Source organism: Solanum dulcamara, chromosome 8, assembly GCF_947179165.1.
Source record: "Solanum dulcamara chromosome 8, daSolDulc1.2, whole genome shotgun sequence".
In the NCBI taxonomy this organism is placed as follows: Eukaryota; Viridiplantae; Streptophyta; class Magnoliopsida; order Solanales; family Solanaceae; genus Solanum; species Solanum dulcamara.
This window is the reverse complement of record NC_077244.1, coordinates 22,108,242-22,131,387: the sequence shown is the minus strand read 5'-3', so window position 1 is coordinate 22,131,387 and position 23,146 is coordinate 22,108,242. Positions and strand designations below refer to the sequence as shown.

Sequence of the window (23,146 nt, the reverse complement as noted above, 5' to 3'; positions counted from 1 at the left end):
TATGCTTGCAAGTTTATGGTGTTTTTGGTTAATATCTTGATCATTTAAGGGTGCAATTTTGAGATTTCGTTACTTTTGGTTCTGTTGTCTCTAAAATTAAAATGAAAATAGTTGCTTGTTGAAATTTCAAAACCGAACAAATCGATTTACAAAACCAAATTAAAATAATAAAATGAATCAAACTGGACCTAGAATGGTTCGAGTTTGAATGAAAATTTCAGAAAATCAAAATTTAAAATTTCATATCGAAGATAACCAAAATCAAACTAAACCAACTCACGCACAGGCCTAATCTATTCGCTTGAAAGTTGACTTGAGTTTCGTTAGTCATCGGAGTCACTATAATATTATTAGTCTTGCTCGCCAAAATTAAGTGTGCTAGGTGACTAACGAAAAAAGATACACAAATGATCTTTCTATTTGAGTCTAAGTGACAGCACTAGAGTAGTTTTACATATGGGCACTCTCTAACTTTTATTTTACAATATATACTAAAGTTCCTCAATTATTTTTTATAATAAAACAGCACTCAACTTAGCTTGAATATCATTGAGTCACTAAATTATTCTACTTAAAAAGGGAATCTCTCAACTTTGTATTAGTTCCACATACAGTCAACAATGATATTTTGTAACCAAAATGTCAATCGATTCTACATAAATATCATTAAAATATGTCTTTTGTTTGCTCGTAATAACATTTTGTGATGCTTAGATAAAGTTAAATGACTTGAGTACAAAACTAATTTGGTGACATTTATAATACTTCTGTAAATAATCGCTTTCTCATTACAAGAAACAATTGTCACTTTCATGCAATATAATAAGTTGAGTCACCGTCCATGAAACTAACCTGGTATAGAAGAGGATGATAGCTAAAGAGTCAAGTGATAACTAAAAGAGTCGAGTGCTATTCTTTTAACCTCAAAGGTCTAAGAAAAAATTTAGACCTACCATGTGTTCTATAGTTGGCAAAAAATATTTATTGAAACAAACGAGTTAGTTATTTTTGTGTGTTTTAAGTATGTTAAGCAAAACATATTATCTTTGTATATAATAATTTACATAAGTACTATGGGAGATGGAGTCGTGGCAAGGATGAAGGCTATCAGTATAAGAGTAGAGGAGAAAATGTTGTGTTGAAATATCACTAATGAAACTTGTTTTGCATACTTCCACTAAGAAAGTCATTTTCCTCATATTTTAAGGAACTTGTTTTTCTAAAAAAATTAGAAAATATTTTCCTCCATACTGAACACATCCTAAATGTAAGTTCAGGAAACGTATCATCAACCCAAATCGTACAATCTGGAAAGTTGAGACATGCAAAGAAAGAAAAATGCAACGTTGATCAAAGACACGCTGATTCATAACAGGCACAGGAGCAAAGAAGGAAAGGAGGTCAACCGTAAGACCAAAACCCTATAAGGCTATGCAAATTAAAAATAACAAGGGCATTTTTCAATTATTTTTTATTTTGATAGGCACGAATGAGGATCATTGAGTGTGTTCTGAGAATACGAGACAAACTATAATCAAAACTTTCTAATGCATTTTAATTGATTTGACGAAAAAGTTAAAACCATGAATGAATGTGCCACTTAAACTGTTGATGCTATTGGATGACTACCATTTTTTCCCAACAGTGCAACCAGCCTATGCCAAGAGAACTTGAAAATAAAAAAAAAAAGATGACCAAACGACTGCCTACAGATTGTTCTCCGACCAAGCTCCAAGGCTCGAGGATGAGACACCTAAACACCGTGATCATAACATGGGTCATTCTAGACCTAGATTCAAGAATGATTGAACCATGGCCCAATCGAACCATTTGCATGCCCATTGCTGTGGATCCCAACACCATTTGGAACAAGGGATGGGGGCAGTCCAACAGCCATTGGAGGAGGAGCAGGAAACAAAGCATGAGTGGGTGGAAGGTTGTGGGGGCTTACTAGAGGACTACCAGCTGGACTTCCATTGCGCTGTTGGATAACGTGGATCTGTCTGAGTCCTTCTTCATGAATCCGTGACAATGTCTCCAACTCATTCATTGATAAAGCTTCCAAGCCAGCTCCATACAGTGGGGCATGCCGAGACATTTCTTCCTGAAGTGATGCTTCAAGCTGACGGATATATTGCTGAAAATGAAGCAACAAAAGAAAAGAATCAGTTTTGATACTAATGCCTATCACAGTAAGTTCCACCGTAATACATAGGAGTACAAGATGCAAGAAATTGAGCCAAATTTGAACATAACAATGATCACTAATGATGTGGAAGAAAGGAGAGAAAAAGCCAAAAAAAAAAGGAAAAAGATTAAATCATCAAATTATTAGAATAGCCTTTCTACTTATCTAAAGAAAAGTTACTAGGCATTTTTTATTATTTCCTATTTTGACTAATATAAGGTTTCTAAAAAAGAAAAGAAAATTAAAAAAGGATCCACTGTTTTGCTAGCTTTTACACTCTTGTGCGACCTTTGAGAGAACGTGAAAGCAAAAAGGGCACAACCAATAAACCAACAAAAATTCAGTACTCTTATATAGACTCAAAACACCTGAACCAGCCCTAGAAGGATATAGAACTCAACAGCCTAACCCAGTCCTGCCTTTCATGTGAAAGTACCCTCAAAATACTAGCCCACCCCAGACTATAGCAGGCCATGGACTAGCCCTCAACTTTTTCTTTCAGAGAAGTTCTTTAGAAGTTGGCCAGCTGCCACCAGTAATGCTATTCAAGGTTTTTTTTTTAATTTTTTTGTACTTCCATTGCTACAACCAAAAGAAAAAAAGAATGACAGAGATAGTTTATTTTTTGGACAGAGAAACAAATCATGCTCCACAAACTTTAGAAATACATATATGAATAAGACATGTTGCCATATTCCTTTAAACACAGGTATAATGGCAGTCTGTCAAGGAAAAGATTTAGTATGATAGGACAAGTTAAGAGCCCATCGTTGATTGTGGATGGCGTACTATAAGGTCTTAGGCAATGCTCACCTCATGAGCAATCTTATCTTTTGGGATTGAGGCATACATTGACAATCCTAGCTCAACCACACCCAACTAATGGGTTGGGTTGGTGCTGACCTCACAGCCAAGCCCATTGTGACAGGTCTACTCTGATATATCGTTAAGAAATTATTAATATAGCAAGATCTCATTCCATGAATTTATAGGAGAGGTTTAGAACCCCTATAATTGTGTAAATAGGCATAGGAATTATTAATAATTACCTCCCTTAACATTTTTAGGATTACTAGCACACTATCCTTTCCTTTTCAGGATTACTTGTAAACACTACTAACACCAACATGTTTGAGGGAATAATCAATAAATTCATTCCCGACATCACTTTCTTTTGTCCTTTTTTACATGGTATCAAAGCCAAACCTTCCAATTCTTGGTTTATCTGATGTTAGGCCCCATGTTATAATGTTCATGATTCAGATGTCCAGTCCTAGGCATGCATGGTCATGGACAGTTTCACTTCAATGCACATGAGTTAGTTTTCCAGATTAGTTAAGCCTAAGGTCCATTGTCTTATCATGGTACTAGAGCATCTAAGATCTTGGTAAAGATTTGAATAGCTTCTACTAGCGACAGGTGGTGTCAGTCTGTGTATCGCTCACCTGGCCGATACTTAATTCGTTTCTTCTTTCTTTCAGGGTCTAGCACAGCTACTCTCTCCGGCTATCAATGTTCTTCTCTCCGTTCAAGTATCGTTCATCTCTTTGGCAACCGTTATGCTATCACTTTCTCTAGGCTACCAGTGCTGCTACTTTCTACGCAACTGACACCCTCCATTAGAGGCTAGGGTTTGAGTCCCTACCAGTGTTTAGGAAAGTGCGCTTCACCGCTTTAAGTCGAGGTGAGAGAAGAGCGCTTCAACTGGCCGAAGCAATGTAGCTGAACAGAAGCGGTCTTTTCTGGGCTTGAAGTGCGGTGTGACCAGAAGCAAGATAAGTAATAGCTTTTTATTTCTTTAAGTGTAAAATCATTGATTTTAATTTTTTTTAAAAAAGTAACGTGACTTGACCTCGACAAAAAACTAGGGTTTCAACCTCAACCTTCAGCAGAAACCAGGTACTTCCTCCTTTTTATTTCTTCTTTCTTCTCCCTTCTTCCTTCTTCTTAGTTCTTTCTGGTGCAGTTGTGCTGCTAGCCTGGGGTTCTTTTTCTTCATCTCTGTTTTCTTCTGTTCTGTTTCAGTCTAATTATATGTTGCTGAATATTTTTTTCTTAATAGTGATTGTTTATTACATTATATGATATTATTTTCCTTAACAGTGATTATTGATTAAGTTATATGTTGCTGATCTTTTTTTAACAGTGAATAAAACGTTGCTGATTTTTTTTTACTTACTAGTGATGTAATATGTTGTTGATTTTTGTCCTATGGTCTATGGAGGATTTTGTGATATCTACTCTTTATTTTTTAATATGAATTTTTTATATATATTATTGTCTCTATTATTTTGGTCTTTACTAAAAGGCATAATACATAAATATGACCCTTAACTTGGCTTCAGTTGGTAACTATCACCTCTAACTTTACTAGTGCACAAGTAGGCACTTTAACTATCCAAAACTTAAATAAATAGACGCATTCGTCCTACATGGCAAATTTTATGTCCTACGTGGCGTCCAACGTGTATTATGTCACGTAGGACATGTGGTCTACTTGCTCAATTTTATACAAGTTTAAGTGTCTACTTGTGCACATCCAAAGTTGGAGGGCATAAATGTAAAATGAGACCAAGTTAAAGGACATATTTACATATTATGCCTTCCTAAAAATTACGGTTCACTTCAATGAAGTAGTCGCTTCCCTTAAAGCGTGCAGCAGGGCCTTGTCATTCTTTTCTGCTTTGCGCTCCCCAAAACACAGGTCCCTACTCTCAAAATTTGTTCTCCCAACCTTGAAAATTCTTTTTAAAGAGCAACAGTTTGACACCCTACTCCCAGTAGTCTTTCTACCTACTCTGAAAATTCTCTCACTCTTCTAATACTTTTTCCTCTAATTCTTTTTCTGCTAAGAAAAAGTTCTCTCTGGTCCAAAAGTTCCTTCACTTTCTCTGTTTCAATTTATAAAACTGAAAAAAAAAACTACTTCCTTCCCAAGAAACATATCTTCTTTTTCTTCTTAACTTCACAAAAGCAAGAAAAAAGATCTTTTTCTTATTCCAACAAAACAAAGTTGATGTGGTTCAGACGAATGGGACTGGAATCTTGCCTACATCAGATACAGGGATCAAACACCTCATTCTATTATCCATGAAATTGAAATGTGAAAATCAAGTAGCAAGACACATTGTTTCGAGTCCAGTGTTTCATTAAAGAATGAAAGCATATATAAGTATATTGTCATTTTTTATCGACAATAGATTGTGACAGAATTTCGACAACTTTACAAAATAACTGTGACTCCAGAATTGAGTATGTTTGTGCCAAGGAGCATACAATACGTAAGCTCCAACTTGAGGGGGTGGGGGTGGGGGGGATGCTAATTATTAGAAAAATATTAATATAGTAAGAACTCGTTCCTTGTATCAATAGGAAAGGTTTAGAATCCATATAATTGTGAAAATAGGAATAGGAACTATTAATAATTAGTTTCCTTTTTTTAGGACTAATTGCATACTTTCCTTTCCTTTACAAATTTACGTGTAAACACTATTTAAACCCCAACATGCTTGAGGGAATAATCAAGCAATTTAGTCCTAACTTTTCTTCTTTTCCCTTTTCAAATTATATAACAAAATATAAACTTTCTTTATCTTGCATGAAAAAGCAAAGAGAAAAAGAAAGATACAACAACAAAAATACCCAGTATAATCCCATAGGAAAGAGAAAAGAAATATAAAGATTAAAAAACGGATAGAACTGAACCCTACAGGTAATTTATGTAGATGTGGCTCTACAAGAAAAATGATCTACGCTCTTTATAACACTGAAGAAACAAAAAAATACTCTCTAAATGAACAAATATCCATTCTTCATCCAGGAGGAGTTAGAATAAATAGTATAATGGCTTCTTTACCTAATATATCTATTTTTCATTTTTAAATATTTTGTGATATTCGACCAAGCAAGGAAAGATCCCTTTTTCTTAGTTTTTCACAATATAAAGATTTAAACCACCACCATAATGAAGGTGGAAGACGAAAAATCAGGAAATAGAACAAGAAATGTCAAGAGCAAAAACCTCGCAAGCCTCCAGCTTGGATTCCATTCCATCGATAAAAGCTTCACAGCGAGCAACCTGCTCCTCCTTTTCACGTTTCTCCTCTTCCGTTTGCCCAACTGTTTGGGTCAACCGGCGTACTTCATCCTCAAGTGATTTTCGTAATTCTTCTCTGGTCACTTTTTCTGTGGCATAACGTTTCAATTCCTCATCAAATCTTTTCCGTGCAGCTTCAGCATTCTTCAACCTTTCTGCAAGAGCATTTTTCTCCTTCATCACTCTCTGCAAGATTGATAGTTTATCAGTCGGGGAAAGAGAAAAACATGTCATGTGTGAATCCATTTGGAGAACCCCAAAGGAAAACAAAAAGAAACAAACGCATACAAATTTAAAACACAAGAACTTCCATTTGCAACTATTACAAGCACAATCGTCAATAGACTTTGAATGTTTCTGTGAGAAATATTGGAGAAGAAAATTATTGAATTGTGTCTACACTATTACACAGAAACCCTATTTTATAGACATTACAATACAATCCTTTACCAAGTAGGATACTATTTACTATTTTTATTCCTACTACTATTCCTATTCTAAGTAGGATTGTACATACCTATTTCTATTCTAACACTCCCCCTCAAGCTAGTGCATACAAGTCATATGTATCTAGCTTGTTACAAATGTAATTAATACAAGGACCTTTTCATCCACTGCTCAGACCACAATTGAGATTGATTCTCTCCATGAGGGTATTGATTTCTATTCCACCATTACCCGTGCTAGATTTGAAGAGCTTAACATGGATCTGTTCAGAAAGTGTTTGGAACCACTTGAGAAGTGTTTGAGAGATGCTAAGACAGACAAGAACTCTATCCATGATGCTGTACTTGCTGGTGGCTCCACCAGGGTTCAGCAGCCTGCAGCTCCTACAAGACTTTTTCAATGGAAAGGAGCTCTGCAAGAGCATCAACCCTGATGAAGCTGTTTCTTATTGTGCTGCTGTACAAGCTGCAATTTTGAGTGGTGAAGGTAATAAGAAGGTGCAAGACCTGTTGCTGTTGGATGTTACACGTCTTTCCCTTGGACTTGAAACTACTGGTGGTGTCATGACTGTGTTGATCCCCAGAAACACCACTATCCCAACCAAGAAAGAGCAGGTCTTCTCAACCTACTCAGACAATCAACCTGGTGTGTTGATCCAGGTCTATGAAGGTGAGAGAACTAGGACCAAGGACAACAACTTGCTTGGCAAATTTGAGCTCTCTAGTATTCCTCGTGCTCCCAGGGGAGTTCCTCAGATCACAGTGTGCTTTGACATTGATGTCAATGATATCTTTGAATGTTTCTACTGAGGACAAGACTACTGGACAAAAAGACCAAGATCACCATCACCAACGACAAGGGAAAACTCTCCAAGGAGGAGATTGAGAAGATTGTTACCGGGAAGATGACACGGTCCACAACAAATCGGATATGAAAAAGAAGTCCCCGGAAAGATGGCACGGTGCTACACAAATTGGATGTGAGAAAGTAGTCACCGGAAAGATGGCATGGTGCTACACAAATATGATATGAAAAAGTAATCACCAGAATGATGCATGGTGCTACACAAATCAAATATGAGAAAGCAGTCCGAAAAAATGCACAGTACTACATAAATTAAATATGAAAAAGTAGTCACCGGAAAGATGCACTGTACTACGCAAATTAGATATGAGAAAATAGTCACCGGAGAGATACATGGTGACCCCGACTTTTGCTAACATAATCATTGGCCAGACGGACGGCATATATGGGTATAGACGCCCATCGTAGAGGCTCTGATACCATGTGAGAAATATTGGAAAAGAATATTATTGAATTGTGTCTACACTATTACACAGAGACCCTATTTTATAGACATTAAAATACAATCCTTTACCAAGTAGGATACTATTTACTATTTACTATTTACTATTTCTATTCCTACTACTATTTCTATTCTAAGTAGGATTGTACATACCTATTTCTATTCTACCAGTTTCCAATCCTTCAGGAACTAGATTGAACCTTTCAGCAGTTCCAAAAAAAAAGTGACTCTGGAGGCACTCCTTGAAGATAATTAAACATAATCAAATAGCTAGATTTTACACACACAAAAAAAAATGGTTGCAAAAAAGCAACACTCCATTGTCTTAAATTGTTTGGCATTGTTTGACTACTTATGGAGTCTAAGAAAAAAAGAAAACACAAGGAAAATACTATAACACCAAAAGAACCCTTGCAAAAGTTGCACACAAGGGGGTATGGTCTATTCACAAATAACAATGCGGCGGGTGCAAATATTGGAGACCAGGGTTCAAATCCTAGTAAAGACAAAAAAAGATATTAGGTGATTGCATCCCATTTGCCCAAATCATAGTGGGTTGAATTACCCAATAGCTAGCTATGTTGGTAGCAGATATTGCAGGTATCCAAGTAAAAATAGTTGAGTTGCACAAACTGGCCCCTACACTATTATAGAAAAACCTTGTAAAAATTTATTTTTGTACTGGGACCTTTATAACAAGTTATGCTAACAGCAAAATGGGAATAGAAAAAATAATTAGCATCTAAATATAAAAAGGCGTTGCTCTTTCTGGGGCGGACAAAAAACAAGAGTGTCAACCAAATTGGGCCAGATGAATTAATTAATTATAAATACTAGCATAAAACGTTGATAGTATAATTTGATTGAACATGAAAGGTTATTGGCATAATTAACTACATGGTTTGACTTTTGAGGTCTGGGTGTAACTTAAAACTCATCTGAAAGCAACAATGCTATAAGATTAAAAGAGCAGCAAAATAAAAATGATGTACCTAATAAAAATGCCACATGGACTGATTCAGAGTCTTACTCGGAAACTGGCAGGACCAAAAAACTGATTCTAATTAAGGCAAGTTTTAGCATCAGACCCTTGATATTTCATAATAAATTGACTTGTGTAAATAAAAAATCTGGTGAAATGACACCAAGAATGTGAAGCTTCAAAGAAATTTTCAACTCATTTAGGAAATTTGCTTTGCAGTGCTTTTACTTGAGCTGAGGGTCTATCAAAACAATCTCTCTACCTCCCAAGGTAAGGCGGGGTAAGGTTAGCGTACACACTACCTTCCTCGGACCCCACTTGTGGGATTACACTAGGTATGTTGTTGTTTTTAGGAAAATACTCCCTCCGTTTTAATTTATGTCTTACTTTCCTTTTTAGTCTATTTCAAAAAGAACGTCTCTTGCCTTTGTTTGGCAACTCTTTAATCGTAACTTTCCACATAGCATGTTTAATTAAAAAAAACGCATAGCATGTTTAAGACCGCAGGATTAAAGAGCATTTTGATACATTCTACATATCTTTAGTTTATTCTTTACTTTCTTAAACTCCGTTCCAAGTCAAAATCAGACAAACAAATTGAAATGGAGTACAAGTTTGTTGATAAAATGACCAGAACTCAGAACACAATTGGTAATATGATCAATAGACAGAATAAGAGCTTTCAGTAGAGAAAGCAAAAAATATAAACAGGTAGCAACAAAAAGATAAGATAGAAAAATAGTAATGTCATCAGCGGAAATCATGGGAAAGACTGAAAGAACTAAAGCTCATAAAGGTTTGAAGCTATACAACTAAAGGTTCAGCATAAAAAATAATACATGCCAATTAATGACGGAATGCATACCTTCAATTCATCACGTTTCCGTGATTTCAGTTGGGAAAGTTGTGCCTCCGCATCATGTAAACGATCTTGAATAGCTCTTTTTTCTGCAGTGAGCTTAGCAATTTTCTCATCACGCTCAGACCGTAGCCAATCAAGTTGACTCTCAACTTCTTGCATTTGTTCCGTGAGTTCCTTTCTTTCCCGAGCAAAACGATCCATCTCAATCCTCATTTCAGACTGATGTTCAATGTTTATCAAATTAAAATCACCAGAAAAAGAATGAGATATTCTTTCAAACAAGCATGCTTTGAAAAGTAGAATCCCAAAAAAGAAACAAAAATGACCAAGATACCTTGAGACGGTTATTAGTAGCCTCCGATTCGTTAAGCTTTTGGGACATGATAGATTTTTCTTTAGCCATACTGGCAATTTCCACTTTCCTTTCCTCGCGAATGCGCATAATTTCATCTTCAATAGCACACAATTGATGCCAAAGTGCGGCACGATCAACATTGGCAAGTTCAGCAACCTCCCTCATCATGCTTAGCACTGGTCTAACAATTTCCTGCTCCTCACATATCAAGATTATCAATATCTCCAAATCTAGATCTACTTCACAAGCACTTTCCCTTGAACTGGTAACACGATCAACAAGCCTCTTGAGTATCCTCAATCGGTAAGACTCATCAGCATACCACTTAAACAATATGGTGTAAAGCAACTTTACAAAACCTTTTACACGTGGATCTCTAGAGAGCACCAATGTCTCAGCAAGACCAAGAATTGATGTAAAATCATCTCGCTGGGCTGTCAATTGCTCAATGGTTTCCCCTTCCACAATCACGTCAGTATGCGGAAAATTTTCAACATATTGAGAGGTCAAATTTAATCTCCGGGCAAAACGTCTTTCCAAGACCATGGCTACAGACTGAGCCACAATGGCCCCTCGAGCTACAGTTCTCTCAAAAGTTTGGGAAGCTTCAATGGCAAGACATGGAATTGATAACATATCAATAAGTATATAAATATCGGAAAAATGATGATTTGAAAGGAAAGCTTGCTCATCCACTTCACGTGGTCTTTCAGAAGTATGACAACTTTCACCAAATAAGAAAATCCCAGATGGTACAGCTGAGCAATTATCACCAGAATCATTCTCACAATCAATATCTCTTAGAATAGCTTCAGCAACATCTGTACAGCTATTCACAGTTCGGCTCAAATAATCAAGAACACATGGGGAGACTTCATTGCCTAGCTTTTTAAGCCGGATACGTACGGCTCTGACCTGCAGAGAAATCAAAAATACTACACTTGTAGAAGGGTGCAAAATAAGACCAAAAAATATATAAAACCAAATTTTACGCATACTGCTTCTGGAAGATGCTGACAATGAAGGGCAGCCTTGAATATGAAGTCAACAGTTGCTGCAAGAGGTTCATCAATGGAATCCACTAAAAGATCAAATGACTGGAAAAGGACACGTTCCCACACATCACTGCTACACTCCAACTGCCCGAGTGCACCAAAGACCTGAGAGATTAATACTTAAAGCCATCAGATCACAAAAATGCCACTACACAAGAGCTGAATGCTAAATGTATATGTAAGAAACAAAAGGAGAAAAATATTATTGAATTGTGTATCTATATTATTACACAGAGACCCTATTTATAGACACTATATTGCAATCATTTTCCAAGAAAGATTCTACATATTATTATTGTTTCTATTACTGTTCTAACACTCCCCCTCAAGCTGAAGCATACAAGTTATATGTACCGAGCATGTTACAAATGTAATTAATACGAGGATTGATGAGGGACTTGATGAAGATATCTGCAGTTGCTTACTCGATTTCACAAATTTTGTACCAATATCTCCTGAGAGTATCTTTTTGTGACAAGTGACAGTCAATCTTAATGTGTTTAGTCCTTTCATGAAATACTACATTTGACGTGATATGAAGGGCCACTTGATTATCACACAAGTTTTATCTAACCTATTTTTCCAAGTTTGAGTTCTCTCAACAACTATTTGATCCAAACTATCACACAAGTTGCTACAACCATTGCTCGATATTCTGCTTTTGCACTAGATCAAGCAACTGACTCTGTTTCTTACTCTTCCAGAACACCAAATTACCTCCTACTAAAATACAATATCCAGATGTAGAACTTCTATTCGAGAGTGATCCTGCCCAATCAGTGTCTGTATATCCAGCCTTGATCCTCAAAGTGTAGTCCTTTCCCTGGAGCTGACTTTATCTATTGCAGAATAAGAACTACATCCCAATGACTATCACAATCACGGGGAGAAGTCATAAACTGACTCACAACACTCATATGAAAAGAGATGTCAGGTCTACTCACCATGAGATAATTCAACTTTCCAGCCAGAAGCCTATATCTTTCTATATCTTCCCGGATCACCGAGTGGATCCCCTATCTAGGCAAGAGTTTAGCCTTTGGATCCATAGGAGTGTCAATGGGTCTACATCCCATCATTCATGTCTCCTCAAGAATGTCTAAGGCACACTTGTATTAAAAATAGCAATACTTGATGTGGACTGAGCAACCTCAAAAAATAGAAAATACTTCAGTCTGACAAAGTCTTTAGTTTGGAAATGCTGAAAACAATCTTGTGAAATCAAAATTTTGTAGCCTAAAATCTGAAAAAATATAAACCGTTGCCGAAATCTGAAAAAAAAAGAACTTGTTTCTGTCAGCGGAAAATCAGATCTAACCGCCAGAAAGTGGTCAAAATCAGGAAAATATTATATGGGTAGGGTCGGAATGATCAGGCGACCCTTCTGGAAAAATAATCTACTGAAAAAGTGGCTGGAAACAACTTGGAATCGCCAGAAATAGTACTGAAGTCATCGTAACAGTGATTTCCTCACTGAGAAGTGCTCAAATTTTGGTATAAACTGTATGGGTTGTCTCGGAATCAAGAGACGAGTAGATCTTGAACAAGAAAGTTGCTGGAAACTGGCTGGAAAAGGCTCATGCACCGGTGCGTGGTCAGATCTCGCCGGAGGTAACGCACTTCTGGAGGCACGTGCGAGGTCGATTGCCGGAGCAGTTGGCTGAGTTTTCGCTGGCGGAAGGTGGGGGACCCTATGATGGTGTTGGTTTTCGCACGACCCCAATGGAAGAAGAAGATGACAGAAAACCGTCGCCAGAAAATTGACGCATGGTGACCGTGACTTTGTTTTCTTTCCCCAATATTTCTCACCAAAGCTCTGATACCATATAAGAAATAAAGGAGAAAATCATTATTGAATTGTGTATCTACATTATTCCATTGAGACCCTACTTATAGGCACTACATTCAGTCTTTTTTCAAGTAGGTTTCTATATACTATTCGGAGTTGTTTAATGTGAGGTATAAAGTATAATAATCCCAGGAATAAAATGCAAGACTATTTTATCCTGCGTTTGGTTGGAGGTATTAGGCAGTCCTGGGATTATTTATCCCATCATTTATACCTTAGTAATGGGATAAGTTATCCCATATATATGGTGGAATAATTTATCCCAGGATTAATTGTTCCCAACCAAACGACCCCTTCATGGTCCTATTCCTATTCTAACAGTATATGTGATAGAAATAATGTCAAGGTACAAATTTTTTCATGTATGTTTGGAAGAAATGAAAGATAATTAAGATTATCTTACTGGAATCATTAATGCAGGTTCAGCATCTGGCTTCTGAAGTCGTTCTAGAAGCGCATAAGCAGCAAGCGGATGTTCTGAATGCTCAACCAATTTTGGGACCAAAGCAACTAGGTCCGGCTGTAGATGCTTCGGAGCTTTATCCAATACAAGGGCTATCTTTTCGGCTGACTGTGGCCTCCTCCTTGGCTCAGGACAACCTTGTGGAACAGCTCCATCAAGTGCTCTTAGGGAGTTCACTATCAGTCCAAGAAGCTCCTCAGACTGCTCTGGCCATTTAGTCTGAAATTAAAGATTCTTTGAGTGGTTTGTATACCCAGACATATCAAACCAGAAAACTTCAACAGGAAGATAGCAGTTGTACCTTAGTACGAAGGGAAGGATTTTCAGAGGAACCACCAGCAGATGTTTCTGGTGGATGCGGATGCATAGGTTTCCCATTGAATGCCCTTTCAGGTGCATTAATCCCATCAATATCTGAGCTCTGAACAGCAGATGAATTCATGCTCTCATCCGTCACCGTATCCAGTCTATCATGGGCGTAAAGTTGCAAAGGTTCATTTGCACCATTAGCTCTATCAGACCCCAATTGACTACCTGCTCCATTTCCATCTGAAAAGGCTTTAGGATTCACTTCAGATGACCCACTACTCGAACTTCCTTCTGAAGGTTGGCAACATTCAACCATAATATCCAACAGTAAATCAACGATCGCTTGCTGCAACACTTTTACCCCCATCAGCAAGTTCATCAAGCTGGGGGAGGATTTGTCATTCTTATTTACCTTCTTTCCATCACTACAACCAGATATATTAGTAGGAAGGAGTAGACGCTTTACTTTAGCAGGGTCATCAAGATACACACGAAGTCCAGTCAAGAACCCAGCTATTGCACCGGCATCCATAAGGAGTTTTTCCCTTAGAGTGACCTGTGGCTGCGATGGATTATCCCCATATGTGAGGTGAAACCCAGCTCCAGAGAGAAGATTTCTGAAGATATCCTCTTCATCACTGATCCCTTCACTATCTTCTGAGTCAATGAGTTCATCAGGGTCAGTTGTCAGAGCATCTTGATCATCCTCCGAAGCCAACACCTAGAAAAATTTGAAGAAACAAGAAAGAGAAACTAAGATCATAGAAAAAAAATATTCTACTAGCAACTAATATTCATGGGAAAAGAGATTGCAATTAAACACTGCCAGACCAAGCCACTTGTAATGCCCCAAGTACCCAACTAATAAGCAGGGGTTGTTTGGTCATAGGATAAAAGAAAAGAAGCAGAAAACACAAAAGCATAGATTCTGAAGAAGCAGAATATTGTGAACTAATAGCAGAAACTTCTCTTCAGTAGAAGCCTTCTCTAGAGCAAGGAGTGAGAAGGCTTTGGGGCATACAATAATAATCACTGAGATGAGTTGGGATTGATTACTTTAATCCATGGATTACTTAAGTTTATAACTCTTAACCATCAACATTTTTTATTATTTCATAGATTCTCCATAAGAACTCTACTACTCAAATCTGAGATTTCATGACTTTGTGGTCTCAAAGGTGTCATTTTTATGCTCTAGCTTAGTAGTTATCATTATACATGAAAGGATAACCTAGATTACGGGTTAAATAGTTGAGAGTTAACGGTTTTAACTTGGTCTGTTTTGAAAATAACAGCCACTTGTTCCTACATTGCACACTGGCTTTTGATTTGTGGTGCATGTTTCCATCTCTCTTTAGTTATGCCTCACAACATTAAGGAAGCTTTTGAAGGCGGGAGATGCTGGAAAGCTGGTAATGCCATCAAAACCATTTGGCAGATGATTCTAGGTACTACATGCGGGTGCTTATGGACAGAACAGAATAAAAGATGCTTTGATGGTTTATCAACTCCGTATCAATCTATCAAGGCTAGATGTCTCTTGCATCTATTTAGTTCGTTCAATGTAACGCCTGTAGATAACCCACAAACACAAATTGCAGTTTATTGCTCCTTAATTCAAGAATGGCTAACCTTTATTTAAGGAGGCTATATTCATTTTTTGTGAGCTCAAACGTAATGTCCTTGTACTATCTTTTGCATCTACTTAATGCTAGCAATGATACTTTTACTTCATCCAAGAAGTTAAGGAAATATTAGTTATTATTAGGTACTTGAACTACATATGTTTCTGTAACAGTATATTAAATAATTATGCATTTATCATAAAGAATGATCAGTATCTTTCAAAATAATCATATTTTAAAAAGTAATAAAAGTTCCAATAATGAATTTAGATTTCCTTACTAAAAAAAAACAATGAATTTAAGTTTAGTCAAACTGTGTAATTACACCCAATTACCCAAATCCAATTACAAGATGGCCTTCCAAACAGACCCTTAAGGTTTAATTTCGGGGATGAATTATATTTGAGTAAGCCATGGGTTAAACCCTAGGTTAGATTAAAGATCAATTGGGTGTAAAATCATAGTAAGTCACTTTAAATTATCTTGTTTAGCAGAGACTCTTGAATTAGTTGGATGAAGGAGGAAAAGGGTCCAAGTTTTACAAGCTTAAGACTCAAGGTATGTAATGGATATACTAGGCCTTAAGCTTATTTGATTATGAACAAGGTTAATGTACCAAAATTGTACTTTGTGCCACATAATTAACCGACAGTAAGGCACATTCGGCCCAACAGATGATTGGGTTCCAGATCCTTGGAAGCAATGAACAGTACGAGGCGTTTTAATTTATGGGATAAACATCAATGGGATGCAATTGCTTGTATGATGGGTGACTACTCAGTTTCTGTACAACTTTCTAGCACAGATTATGGGTTTATGTCGGTAATTTCATCTGCGCTCCAGAAGATCTATAGAGGAGATCTCTAGTTTGAACTTTACAACAGTTAGAGGACTTTGACAACTTGGCTTTTCATGTCAGGGGATTCATGGGGAGAAGGAATAGCACAAGAATCACATCAGCAATGCAAGAGATCTCGGATTTTATACAAGAACTCGAGCTTATTGACCTCCACCTCTGTGGTGGTAATTTCACTTGGGAGAACAGTGACAATTCAGAGGCCGCATCAAGGTTGGATAGGTCTTATTCTCCATTGTTTGGGATGATAATTTAATAACATCAGATAATTTGCTCTGCAAGACACTCTTAGATAATAACCCCATATCAACACTTAGAAAAGAATGATCCCCCCCCCACACCCCGTACTGTTGAACCACAAAACACACATGAATTTTCCCCAAGTTTTCATTTTACTGTGTTAAATCTTTTCAAATCTCAAGATACTTCTAACAAAGAAAGAAAAACACAAATGTAACTAAAATGCATGCAGGTATAAAAGGTGCCTTAGCCACCCAACCATCCCATTCCCTCAATAATTTAAGTCTCACATAACAAAAAACGTGATTAATGAGAACTTATATACTCGTCAGCATTGTCGAAAGTGAAATTCCTAGGGAAGTAGCAAAATCGCTAGCACTCTAAGCGCAAAAAGTAATTGAACAACACACCTTAGTGGGAAAAAATGCAAATGAAGAAAAGATTAAAGATACATAAATGTAATGCAACAAAAATAGCTACAAACACAAATACAATGGATAAATGAACAGAAAAAACTACTACTAAGTGAAATATGAAAAAGATTATGTCAATCACATTAAGAAATAACTTCATTATGATCCAGATTTTCAATTCCCAAATAAAATTGAATATTCTTCTTAAAACTAATTCCTATTCATAATCACTACCATGTCTACCTATATTTACAGAATAAACACGCCTCTTTGCTAGCTATATTTACGTTTAGAGGCAACCTACTCAGCACAAGCTCGGCGACTAAGCAAACGCCTCAGTGTCTTGGTGCATACACTGAGGTATCACCTACGTGAGGGGAAGCATACCGACTGAATTACACCAGACTTCAACACTAAAACGCAGTGCAAGTAAGCCTTAAAAGCACTTATACTCATTTCTTCCCAAAATATTGACCTACTCTCCTCTTTATCCATCCAAAAGAAAAAACTTGGTTTACTTTATGGAAAAAAAGCATTGATTATTTTCTTAAAAGAATTTAAATGAATCCAACTAGTACCACTTCATTAAAAATTATTTTTTATCATAAAAAACTACTACTCCCTCTAGTTCATATTAAGTGAATTGTCAGGATATTTTTCATAGTTCAAAATAAGTGAATTATTCAAAGTCCAAGAAAATTGTTGGGACTTTTTTCCACATTTACCCTTTATTTAATGAGGTTCTTAACTACTTTACATTTTCTAGGAGACTAATTTGGAAATAATCACAGGGTAATAGTGGAAAATGCTTTTAATTTATGTCGTTAAATATTTTTCTTAAGGGGTGGAATTTTATTGGGTATGTTGTTGTTGAAGGGGTTAACTTAATATGAACTAGAGGGAGTACCCCTCTATATTATCTTTTTAAAAAAGATTACAAAGCTTTATTGCAACTGCACCAGCACAAAGATAGTGCAGCTAAATGCAGTATAGAGATGCAGAACTAAACTCCTTGGCATGCCAGGAGCTGAGGAATTTATCAGATTGTCTACCTCATATACATTTTCCAGTTTACACCAAAAAACAAGCAAAGAATTTCTGTATATTTGAGTCTTGAAATAGACCTAATTTTGGAAACATCGTTGCCTTACATTGTGCAACACTTTTAATCAGACAATTTTTTGTACTCTTCAAACTGTTATCTTAAGCATTTTTCTACATGCTAATATGGTCTTCTATTGTATTAGTCCTGCTAGTCAGGGTGAGTAAATTCTTTTGGTAGACAAAGTTTAAGCTATTCCTGAATGTGTTTCTTCTTTTTTCTATTTTTTTTAAAGGTTGGGGAGATCTGGGGTATGAATACGGCTTATGTTTAACTTGCATAATAAAAACTATAGAGTAAATAATATCAGGCAAAGTATTTTGGTACATAGATATAATAATAATATTGCATATACATTAACGGAATATTGAGTTAAGAGAATCCATATTTTTTCATTAATTGGTAAGAATATGAAACATTACTCTCATTAGCCCAAAAAGAATGATGTGCACTACATTATAATTTCTTAAAATTACATGCGTTATAAATCACAATTTTATGGTTAAAAAGATGAAACAAGTGTTCGTAAAAAATCACAATCAAATAAAAACTCATTGACTTGCAAATTGCAATTTTGCATTGTTTATGGGCAGGAGGGAGTTTCATTTTTGGGGTAAGAGGCATCTGAAGTATGTCCATATTTGTGTTTTATTGAACTTCCATATTATCTGCCCTGAGAACAGAGAACCCATGGTAGGAAGCACTTTCCTTTTAAAGGGCCTATACGAATCTAGATTAGCCTGACCAAATGGTTATATCAGGAAAAGGAAAACCACCAAGCCAGGTTCAAGTCCAAGCTTCAGTGCTAGTAAGACCAATTCTGAAGCATATTCAACAAGAAAACAAATTTGAATATTTGACACTCAAATCTTCCTTTCTCTATTTTAAATCTAAGAATATAAGCACCATCTACTTTTTTGTGAGAGAAATCTGAAAACTTGAAAAGTGAATGCAACACAACACGAAAAGAGAAAAATAAAAAGAAAGAACAACAAGAGTAGGGAGATAGGAAAGAGAACAGAGAAAAAGCTTCAATCTGAGACCTCAATCCTAATACAAATGAAGACATTCTCAAAAAGAAACCAGGTGTACATCTATAACGCATTAGTAAGCTGAAAAATGAAAAACATCCTATATCTTTTTTTATAACCATGGTGTAAGTGCCAGTTTGCACGCACCTCGACTAATTTCACAAAATACCTCCCACCAGTATCAACTAGGTAAACTCTGTCTACCAAGGCTAGGACCGATGGGAAGAAATCACCTAGTATATTTGTCTCTGCTGGGATTTGAACCTAAGACTTAGTGAACCCACTTCATTGACCACTAAGCCACAACCTTGAATAAAAAATACCCAATATCATAGGTGAACTTTTCCAGCTATTCCTTTTTTGTTATCAGTCTTCTTCCAGTTCTTCTCTGCCACTCATATAATGAACTAATGAAGGAGCAGAATGAGAGAATTTCATGTAGTTGTTTCCTGTAAATATTAGCAAGCTGCAAATATCCCACACCCAAAATGTAACATTAGCAATTTTCACTGTAGCTCAAATGTGGGAGCAGAATGAGTTGCACATTGCCTCGTGGCATATTAAGCTCCCTGTTTGGCCATAGATTTTTTAAGCTTTTATTCAACAAAAAAAAATTGAAAACATTGTTTGTTCATGGAATTTGATCAGTTTGTGAAAGAAAACAAATTCAAGTTCCAATAACTATTTTTCAAAAACTCTTCTCTTCAAGTCTCAACCAAATCTATGTCCAAACGCTAGCTAAAGACTAAAATAATTCCATCATAGAGGCACACATTTATGGTGAACTAAATTGATAAAAGGGGTGAGCTGATTATTCTACATGAATATAGATCCCTTGGTGGAATAATGGAACAACTGTCAATGAAGGTGATAGAAATTTTATGATCACACAGATTAGACGCAGAAAGAGAGAGAAGTTATAGGTAGCTCCGTTAGCCCTACAAACCCACAAACAAGAAACAGATGTAGAGAAAAGAGTGATGACTAACCTCTAGGTCAGCAAAGTCAAACCAAGGGCAACAGTCCAAAATTTCACAGACAAAGACAACTGTATCACGTACAAGAAACCCGGCATCTGATTCCAACATATCTGAGACCTTCATGAATTGAAGAACAGAATTATTCCAAGTTTTCGTGCAAATGGAAGACTCCTTCCATACAGTTTTAGAATGACTTTTCTGGTTCAGAATCGCCATCCTGTATTTAACCCAAAAATTCTTCTCCGGATCACTGCCGATAGACTGATCACTCTCCAAATAAATACATATAGTGTCAAAAGATTCATATACACCTGCAGTGTAAAACAAGAAGTAAGACTGCCAGTTGTCAAAACCAGGGCACAGACAACGTTAAAAATTTAAGCAAAGGAGTCTAAGCGGAAAATGACGCACCAATACGAAGCTCACATCCACCTGCTTGGAAATATTTGCTAAATATTTTCCGTGTTTCCATTATCTCCTTGAAGGACAAGAAGTTCTCCACCTTCCAAGTAAAAGAACTTTTTTTCGCAGCTTCGTCCAGCTGAGAACCAGCATTTGCTAGCTCAATATCCTCAACTATCAATTCTTGAATGATGGATGACTCCTTCAAAATAAGGACTTCTGCAGAAAACACGACCGTATCCTGAACGAGAAATCCAGAATCTTGATCAAAGAGACTAGTGAGAGTCACAAATTCACGCCAACCCCAGTCTTTTGCAGCTTTAGAGTATCGGTTCTGAGATTCCTTGGTGACAGACTTCTCCTCCATTTTTTGGTTCACAACAGACAGCCGATGGCTCACAAAACAACTCCAATCACTGTTACTATTCCTCGAATCTGTAACTTCAAGAAACACTGAAAGGTGGCATGGTGGCTGAGATTGCCCTGATACCGTAGATAAATGTAGCACACATCAGTAATGTGATATTAGAAGTAGAAAAGCATATCAATGAAGCTCATTTAGTTCCAAAGAAAAAGTTAAATGTGGAAAGATATAAAAGGAAGTTACATGACTAAAATTTGAAGAACAGGTAGTGATAGTACTCAAGAATTAACATGCTCATCACAAAATAGCAGAAACAATTGCGGGTGTATGAACAAGTAGCACAACACTAAATTTATGACTCAAAAGGGCCATTTATGCTGGAAGCAAGAACTTTGCATGATCAGATAAGTACATACATGATACATGAACATTTCTCTAATCTCCATGGAGCCTTGATATCAGATTTACCATAGCAAAATATTGAAGGAACTTATTTACATACTGAAACCAAGCCTCACTAACTAACACCATACTAAAAAAGGCAATAAAAACAGCTGTGAGCATACTGAAACATATTTTTCATATGTGATGAGATTACTGTAGGCAGCATAAGGCATACCTCTGGGGTAAACAATCAGCCGACAATCCCGGTTACCAATCTGAAACCTCCTGCTCTTTATGCAAAGCCCAGTAATCTTCCTTTTCTTTAAAATATCCTTCAACCTTGTGAAGTTCTCAATCCTCCATGTAAACTTCCCCATGTGACCATCAGATTTCCTGGAACCACCCCCATTCCTCAGTCCAATCAGTCCACCATTCTTCGAAAAGCTACTAAGCTCTTTAATAACATGGAATGAAGTGCTAAAAACGGCAGTATCATCTACCAAGAACCCTGAATCTGATCCCATAAAATCCACCATTTTCATATAATCGTTCCATCCCAAGCTTGTGTTATCCCCGCTCTTATTATCAGCAGCAAACCTTCCATAAGAATCCCGATGCATGTGATTCAAACCCGGCTTCTGATTCAACACTGACATTCTAAACAAGCACCAACAACTTCTATCCGAAATCAATGTCTTCTCCGTATCCTTACTCTCTAAACACATAGACAAATACTCAACCCCATTTACCGCGCTTTGATACACACTAATCCTCAAATTACACTCCCCAGCTGGAAAAACCGGGCTCATAACTTTCTGAGTCTTTATCATTTCCTTAAACAAGCTAAAATTATGAACCTTCCAAGTAAATTTGCCACTCAGAACATCCCCAGAGGAAGCAGTAACGACTACATTGGAAACAGAATTTGACTGCAATTCGTTGTTATCACGTGAAAAGCTAACCGATTCATTAAGTATAAGTATATCTGCAGTGATAAGAATGCAATCATTGTTGAATAAGAACCCTAATTTAGGGTCTAATATGGAATTGGAAGGAGTAAAATCACACCATCCATGAGATTTCTTTTTGGAAGAAAATCGATGCCATGAATCACGATGAATGGACTTTGAGGAATCAGTAGGGTTCTCAATGGCAAGACGGTAACTGGCAAAACAGTCCCATTTAGACGACGTGGTATTGCGAGGGTCCATAATTTGAAGGTATACAGAAATATAACCTGGCAATGCCTGTGAGTCACCTTTAGGGTAAACTAGCAAACGGCAATCGAAACCGCCGACTTCAAAGTACTTGCTCCATAACGCCCTCGCCTTTACTCTTGTAAAATTCCCTATTGCCCATTTGCAAACGGCGCCGTAAGCACTCCGCCTCTCAACTGTCACAAACTCCGCCACCGCCGCTGCAGTGACGGAGGTAGGGTCCCGAGAAGCAGCTAGGTCCTCCACCGGCGCCGTTGGTTTCTCCGATGATGACGTGGCAGGTGATGATGTCATAGAAGGTGGCGCAACAGCCGACTGAGATTGCTCAGCTGATGATGAAGAAACCGCCGTTTCGATGGCGGATGATAGATTCTGATAATGGTGGTTGCGGCTGTTTTTCATGTTTGTTTTTTTGGGGTTAAATTATTTTTGAGAAACTACTTAGGTTGTTTATTCCTCGTCTCTATATTTATTGGTGTATTTATATGTTTTTATTGACGATGATGAATGGAGAAAAAGAAAAAAGAGCAGAGGAAAATGGGGTTTATGCAGCTCTGTGTGATGATGAGGGTGATAAAACGGAGAGGGATTAATACCCTTTCTCTTCTCAAACCTATGTT

At 36.9% G+C, this 23,146-nt stretch overlaps 1 protein-coding gene and 1 pseudogene across 2 annotated transcripts; one reads left to right on the top strand and one right to left on the bottom strand.

The window, feature by feature from the left end:
* Positions 1 to 1,541: 1,541 nt before the first annotated feature.
* Positions 1,542 to 23,146, bottom strand: LOC129901161 (uncharacterized). 2 transcript variants are annotated; one of them, XM_055976285.1, is made up of 10 exons: positions 21,545 to 23,146; positions 20,571 to 21,044; positions 20,169 to 20,470; positions 13,905 to 14,633; positions 13,544 to 13,822; positions 11,235 to 11,396; positions 10,216 to 11,151; positions 9,885 to 10,100; positions 6,210 to 6,470; positions 1,542 to 2,137 (listed from the first exon to the last, which is right to left on the bottom strand). In XM_055976285.1, exons 1-10 carry the CDS (start codon positions 22,926 to 22,928, stop codon positions 1,796 to 1,798), a joined length of 5,085 nt encoding a protein of 1,694 aa, XP_055832260.1. In that variant the 5' UTR covers positions 22,929 to 23,146; the 3' UTR covers positions 1,542 to 1,795. The 2 variants fall into 2 exon arrangements, with proteins under 2 accessions (XP_055832260.1, XP_055832261.1); XM_055976286.1 differs by lacking the exons at positions 1,542 to 2,137; positions 6,210 to 6,470; positions 9,885 to 10,100; positions 10,216 to 11,151; positions 11,235 to 11,396 and adding an exon at positions 12,535 to 13,107.
* Positions 6,479 to 8,091, top strand: LOC129901162 (heat shock 70 kDa protein 4-like; annotated as a pseudogene).

Coding starts and splice junctions, on each gene's coding strand:
- LOC129901161 (XM_055976285.1), bottom strand. CDS start 22,928: ATGAAAAACAGCCGCAACCACCATTATCAGAATCTATCATCCGCCATC. Junction 11,397..13,543: donor AACCTGCATTAATGATTCCA/GTAAGATAATCT, acceptor TTAATCTCTCAG/GTCTTTGGTGCACTCGGGCA. Junction 11,152..11,234: donor GTCAGCATCTTCCAGAAGCA/GTATGCGTAAAA, acceptor ATTTCTCTGCAG/GTCAGAGCCGTACGTATCCG.